General features: G+C 40.8%; 1 protein-coding gene across 1 annotated transcript in view; it reads left to right on the plus strand.

Annotated features, from left to right (window-relative positions):
- Window positions 1–50, plus strand: part of LOC137972792 (uncharacterized) — a 1440-nt gene extending 1390 nt beyond the window's left edge. The window contains 1 exon segment of the mRNA XM_068819506.1: window positions 1–50. This exon segment is cut by the window's left edge and continues 1390 nt beyond it. Within this exon segment, the coding sequence (XP_068675607.1) occupies window positions 1–50 (50 nt within the window).
- The last annotated feature ends 7450 nt before the right edge of the window (window positions 51–7500 follow it).

Below are 7500 nucleotides of genomic sequence, written 5' to 3' on the forward strand. Positions count from 1 at the left end.
GCAGGCCTGGGAGGACAGCCAACTTCTTGGTACACGAAAGTGAAAGATGATAAGCGAAATCAAAAGAAGAATATGACCATTCCAGACTTCATCCTGCACCTTGAACAAGAGGTTGTCATGCAATACCATCAAGAAGAATTAGCAGTTATCAGAAGAGGAGAGTATTGCTTGCGCGAACAGTATAAATTCCTAGAAATCGAGGAAGACGTTTGGTTTGCCATGTCTCCAGAAAGACGACAACGCCACTTGGAACGTCTAAGACGTACTGCTGTAAAGGCCCTTTCAGTATCATCTCAGGCAGGTAACTATGACCAAACTCTTCTGGAGGTGACTGGGGGCTTCAACGATGTGGCAAGCATGGGAACAGTTACTACAAACGATGCCAACCCCACTGCAGACACATTACCAGCAAAGATCAGCATTCCTCCTGGAGCAGCTAACATTATTCCAATCCCTTTCAGTGTTGTGACCAGAATGTGGCAGAAGGCAGAACATTTATTAGCTACTCCTGGATCCATTGGAAAACCCATTGGCACATATTTCAGTGACAGCAACGCCCATCTCGTTGCTAGCGAGAGCAAGCCATCCCAGCCCCACTTTGTTTATGTGCACGACACTGGGCGTGTTACATGCGAACAGTGTCCGTCCTTCAACGACTGGAAACTGTGCAAGCACACCATAGCAGCCGTTGAAAAGATGGGTAGGTTACAGAAAGTTCTCCAGTGGCGACGGTCTAACGGCACGCCATATTTAGATAAAGCTGTGAGAGTTTCATGGCCTAAAAGCGTCGGAAACAAGCCCAAATCATCTCAGTCCAAAGGTTCGCGGAAACCAAAAGAAGCTGTTACAGCAATTCATGATGTGGGCGAGTCAAGCAAAAGGGGTGCGGATAAGCAGTCGAGTACACAGTCAAGTCCCCCGCCATGGAGAGCAGGAAGATACCCACTGGAGATCACGTTTTGGAAGGACACCCGTTCAAAGAATTGCGCTGGATGTCATAGCCTTTTTGAGGATCCTGCACATGGTTTAATTCTTCGTCGTTGTGAAAAGGATTGGACAGCAGGATCATCAAAGTCCAAGATCACCCCAGTTGCGCAACCACGTGCATATCACGTGGATCTGGACTGCATCAAACGCAGACATCCTGATTTTGGTTCAGCATCATCTTGTATAAGCCTGGTGGTGTCATCCTCTTCTGCCGCAAAATTAACAGCTGACGAATTGCAGTATGTCCAATCTGTCCTTGGAGTAACGGTTACAAGTTAAACCCCACCATTATCATTTGTTGGTTTAGGCTAAAACAACAGTAACAAAGAAAGGTAGGGGACGTCCAAGTGAAATGTGTAGGGATGCTCGTCAGAAAATTAGGACCAATCTAAGCGCGGCTTAAGCCCTGTTTGGCACCTAGGAGATGACTTCTAGATTTTAAAAGCATTGTTTTTAATCTCTCTTTTTATTTCTTTGCATATAACAAGGAAACATAATTTGGGCAACACCATGGATACCCAGATTCGTAATGTTTACTCACCCACCCCTTTAACCCAGCCCCAAAGGAGACGGCGAGCATCCCTGCATATTTTAGATGGGAGTCACCTCCAGAGGAATTTGTGCTCAAGTTATAGTGCTAGTCAATAATAATAACTTCGATTTATGGGATAAGGATCTTAGGGATTTTAGGATATGAGGGTTTAGGATTTATCCGGAAGTGGATATTTTGTCCATTCATTGGAGCCAAGTCGCACTAGAGGACAAAACTGTTACTTATGTCAAAAATCTGTCTTCACAATGAAAAACCAAGTGCGACTGGTTTGTTCACCGAAGGACAAAATTTGGTCGCAGACGGACAAACTTCAAAGATGCCGTCGACTGCCTCTGGAGCAGGCCAAACTGAAACAAATCTTGGAAAACAATAGCGAGGGTGTCTTGACTCGGAAATGATTTGACAGGTGATATGTAGCAGAGTCTCTATGCGATAGACTTCGCGGTAAAATTGATAACGTTCTCATTTCGCAACAACATGAATCCAGGCGCGGGCGACCAATATTTTCCGTATGAAATGGGGCAACAATTTCCTCAATATCCACCAGGATCGATCTACCCGATGCCTATCCCTTATATATTCAACGGTCAGGAGGAACTCCCAGCCCATCTCCTTCTACACGAGTTTTGACTCGCAACGCTCACAGCATGGTGTGATGTTTTGTTCACATATTTTGTTCTCAAGTGCGACTGTAGCTTTCCGGATAATATTTTTGTCACTGGCCGATTTGAAGTCAGATTTGTCCTGAACAAATCCGAAATTGCCCTCTAGTGCGACTTGGCCCTTGGACTACTGTTTACATTACTTTTGTTGAAATTTCAACAGCGGGTAGAACGGGACTGTTGAAATTTTGAAAAAAAAAATGTAAAGAAGAGCCTCGGGGTGATACCGACGAGTAGTTGATCAGGATAGAGCAATAATTCTAATTCTCATTGACTAATCATTCTACTGGTTATTTACTCCTGTTGAAAGCGTATAAGCAGAAGCTCAAGTAAAAATCAGTTCCTGCATGTAACTGTCATATTGTTGACTCTTGTATTTCGGCACCGAAGTAACATTTTACTACGTAAATACCCAAGAGAACTGGACAACACTGTTGCATGCTTTGTACCACTTGTTGTGTATGGAACTCTGTTGCTTTGTCAGCAATACTTCATATTGACAAAGTAAAAACGTGTTTACTAAGAGCAGTCTTTCATATTGATGAGGGATAATGTCTAACAGCACATCAACTTACCACGTACTACCAGCTGAATGCTATCTACTACTGTTTTAAATGTCGTCGGCTGATAAATTTCTTGTTAGGATGTACAACGGACAAAAATTGGGCCTTCATTTGATTTCTCAAGCTACATATTAGTTCTGAACATTGAAAAAACATGACACGAATAACTTTCAATAGAAATTTGAGACCTATGTTTTTATACCTTTTACGTGAAGTGGGTTTCGCATATACCTCTCATTTGTAATACTCTGTAATGTGAGCGAATGGTAATTAGTTGTCTGGCTGATGTTAAGGGGTCATTACGAACCCAGTCGGTCGAAAACCAGGCTGTTGACCTAAACACTTTACAGAATAGGAAAACACAACTCAAATAAAAACTTAGGAATCCAACGATCAAGATACTGCACTCAACCTCGAACACTAACTAAAATGAATGGAAGATAACTTAATTAGAATATGAAAGATATTTTTCGATGTAAATTATAATAACAGGTACAAAGTATACTGTAACAACTGCACAGATGATAAAATTGAAACGACTACTTCAGAGGTGCCAACCTATGGAGATCTAAAATCTGGAGATTTTTTTCATCCGTTCTCCCCACCCTCCCCCCTCGATCAACCTACACACTCCCCTCCCCTCCCCTCCCCCCCTAAACGCACCCACCCTTCCCCCAGCAGTTCCTTCAGAATACAGGAATATTCTGCCGCCATTGTGAATCTGCGGGAAAACAGGGTACTTATGTCAAGAATTTTTATTGGTTAATCGGAGATCCAATCAAACAATCGCTTATATGGCTATGATAGCTAAAGGAAGTCATTTTGTTTAGTTCTATTAACGTGTGTTTGAAACTAAGAGATGAAGAAATGCATTAAGAAACAATGAAACGAGTTTGAAAAAAATGATTCTTTTTTTAACTTGGGGATGCAATTTGAGTCGAGAATGGAGAAACGTCTGTGAAAGGTTCAAAGTCGTTTTTATCCGGGAGATTTAATGACCCGTACGGGATACCGGGAGATTCGTTCCGTATCCGGGAGAGTTGGTACGTATGCTACTTGCCTTGGAAACAATATATCTGCAAAATACCATTCTCCAGCTTGCTCTATCCATCAGCGTTCGCGGATAAACATTGCTCCACGCGATCAATTTTAACGAATCCAGATCAGCGCGGAACTAAGGCGGTGACTATTGAAGACTATTCGCCACTTTTCGAGACTATTCGTCACTATTCGTCACTATTCGCACTGTTCGTACTATTCGCTATCCGCTATTCGTGACTATTCGCTGTTCGCTATTCGCGACTATTCGCTATTCGGGTTTTCCAGACACCCAGTGGAGACTGATCAGCTCTTTAGAAAATAACTCTCATGTAGTTTGAAAGGCTGTACAGTCATTTGATTCTCAATGATAATAAAGACTTGATTCCAAAGGAGAAATACAGGTCTCGATAAGCAAAAGTGTGTTTACTTTTGTTGTGATTTGCGTGTGCATCGACATATACGTGCCCGAGAACCTAGCAGAATTACAGAGAAAAGGCTGAGACGTCTATTTTATAACAGCAGAAAAAAGGAGGAAACTTGCTAGAACGTATTTGGTTAGCAATGTACCGAGGTCATCCACATTTCATCGTATTACTAGCCAAGGAGATCACTTGCTTGTAAACACAAATGACTATGGGAGCTACCTCAGGTGTGCGTTTAAATCTAAGCACGTGGTATGTAACACTTTTCCAGAAGCGTGGATGGACAGGTAAATGCAAAAGTTAAATTTAGTACAGTAATCAGGAATACCCAGTAAGATTTGTAAAAGAATGTGGTTGTTTTGTTTTCTCAGAAACGAAACGTATTTATGTTGAATTCAGCGTGAACTATTTACACAGTGAGTTAGAGTGGCCAATCAAAACAGAGTTTGTAATTGGAAATCTAAACATCTATGAAATACAAAAACAAGCTTGTGAACACGTAAATCTGAAATATTGCAAATCATTATGCTGACAAACACAAAAGCGAAGGAAATGGATCATGCATAGGAAGTTTTGAATATCTGAATGATTTTGGGTTAGATTAACGCGATATATTGTTAAAAATTCCCAAGTTATCCCTTTTTCGCGTTAATTAGTAATGCAAACAAGTCTTAGTAATAAATTGGATTTACGAGGAGCCAGTGATTGTAAACCTAGCAATTGCCATGGTTCGTATGTAACACATGTAATCATGAGAAGATCCACGGAAAAAAATAAAGAATTTGAAATGTTATGCAGGGGTAAGTATTTGAAAGTAAAATAGGTATTTGTAGACTTTATGCTTCGATGTATTGTGCACATAAAGAAGTATCTGTTTTTCTCTTTAAATGAGATTCTACTGCCCTATCAGTAAAATACGGTTAATGGAACGTGACCGAACTAAAAGGGCTATTCATGTCGCGATAGTTATCTTCGCGTTCTTTGTAGTCGGCCGTTCATGGTCATAAAATAAACGGTTTTGCTGTAAATAAAACGACGACATAAAGACTTTGTTCCTAGATCTCAGATTATATCGTACACCTGCATTGGCCAAATCTGCAGTTTATCTCCTATCGTAAAATCAACTGGCTATTTGCAATTTGTCAAAGTTTTTCCCCTCCCTCACTCCCTCCCTTCGGAGATGGGTTGGATATATCGCTTAGCCGTCAGGGTCACTCCTGCGTGGTGTGGTTAAGTCTGCGCAGCGACTTCCCCCAAGCTTGCTGGCTCGCTTGCCTTTGTACATTGCTCACTAACAAATACTCTTGTCCGATCCAGTACATCCTGTTTACCACTCAAACCACTCAGCTCATAGTGCTGGGGAGATAAGTGAGGCTGTTCTATGTCACGCAATCTGGAAGTCGCGTAGGCTAACCAGCCGCAAGGCAGTGTTGCCCTCAAAAAACGTCAATACGTCTGTTGTCTCGTTATATTGCGATTTGCGTTATGAGTTTAAAAGCTAATTATGCATGTTGATACTAAGGAACAGTGACATTAATGGTTAGGCTTCTCGCCGTTCAGAGAGTTTGCGTTCACATTTCTATCTTTATTTCTCGCGAGTTTCAATACACGAAGCGAAATAAGAATGACAGGCTAAGTGACCCACACTACAGTATTCTATCTTTTCTCCTGCCCTTACCATTCCGGAAACGAAACACTTTTTTTGTTTTTTGAAATGGTTTCTTGTTAAAGTTCTGGTCCACCGCATGGCATATTGCTGGTAAGTTCAACCTTTGCAGGGACATAACCTAGAAAAATCCTGGTTCACATCCCATTGATCCTAGTAAAACAACTGTGAAGGTGATGTTTCAGTGTATGGCTCAAATGCTGGAAGTGAATTTGCAGCTATGTCACTATGTGCTATTGTATAATTATGATAGGAAATTAATTACTTCCCTGTAATTATCAGTTATAAATGTAGGAAATGAAATACCGGTATACACTCCCTTATCAAGCTTATCGAGAGAAACATATTTCATGTTGACAGAATCACCTGTAGAAGTCATAGTGTTCAACACAACTTTTCAGATATACAACCCAAGTCATACTGGTAATGTACTTGGAAGTTGCACAATAGATTTTGCTAACTGTATGTCTATGATAGGTACTTTCCAAAATTTGGTCACAGAGAATTTTAATTCTTTTATTTATTTTTTCCTCAATGCTTGAGTGGGCAGAATTCAACAAATCCTGCAATCTGATTGATTCCGGGAGCGGGCGGTATTTTCTCATCCGGCCTGCTCACGGCAAGTGGAATCCTAGCCTCGATTGCGTAAGCTTGACATAAACTCCGTTTACAGAGGTTATTTTTCATTAGACAAGAGGTTTGGAAATATAATTCAAATAAAAAATATTTCTCTTTGAAACGTTCAGTATGTAAGTCGCTGTAATACTGTATTCGCTATCAAGCACGGTGCGAGTCAATAATTAAAACAAGTGATTTCAGAGAGAGAGAGAGAGAGAGAGAGAAAGAGAGAGAGAGAGAGAGAGAGAGAGAGAGAGAGAGAGAGAGAGAGTTATTTACCAGCAAAAGAGCATGTGACATCGGTCTTGAAAAAGCTGCCCTCGACCTGCGGCCTCAGACAATTCACATATTTATTTTGACAATTGGGTGCATATTACTGTGAGTATTTAAATTACAACAAATGGTATATTTTAAATATTTGATTCTCGTGCTATGGCTTCATTTGGCTTGGCCATCCTCAAGGAACTTGTATACTTCTGATAGTATTTGCAAGTGTACAGATATAGTGCATATCTTCACGCCTGGCGCACGTGACAAAGTGACCTTTAAGTGCACCCACTCCACGAAAGTTTTCACATCTCACCTTCGTTTCCCTTTCATTTTTTTTCGCAAAACATGTCTCAATGAGTCATTTTGTTTCATCTTAAACCGTTCAATTAACGTTTCTTTTCTCAAACACTGAGCAAGAATACCCATCGATCAGTAAAAAAAAAAAAAAACAACAATGTGCTTAGCCACTTTGGAATAAATACACTATTTTTACCTCGTGTCCATGGTCCAGTGGTCATTGTCACCACCTGTAATGAAGATAGTTTGGGTCTGGGTATTCACTACATACACAGGCGAACATCATGAGAATCGCAATGTAAGGCCGATGTAAGAAGGACAGACTTATCTCCTTTCTTTTCTTCAGTGCTAAATTTACCATACACCACTGTACTTTTGGAGGCCCGAGTATAAACTACTTGCAGCCTCTTGTTCCTAATAA

Source organism: Montipora foliosa, chromosome 10 (assembly GCF_036669935.1).
Source record: "Montipora foliosa isolate CH-2021 chromosome 10, ASM3666993v2, whole genome shotgun sequence".
Classification (NCBI taxonomy): Eukaryota; Metazoa; Cnidaria; class Anthozoa; order Scleractinia; family Acroporidae; genus Montipora; species Montipora foliosa.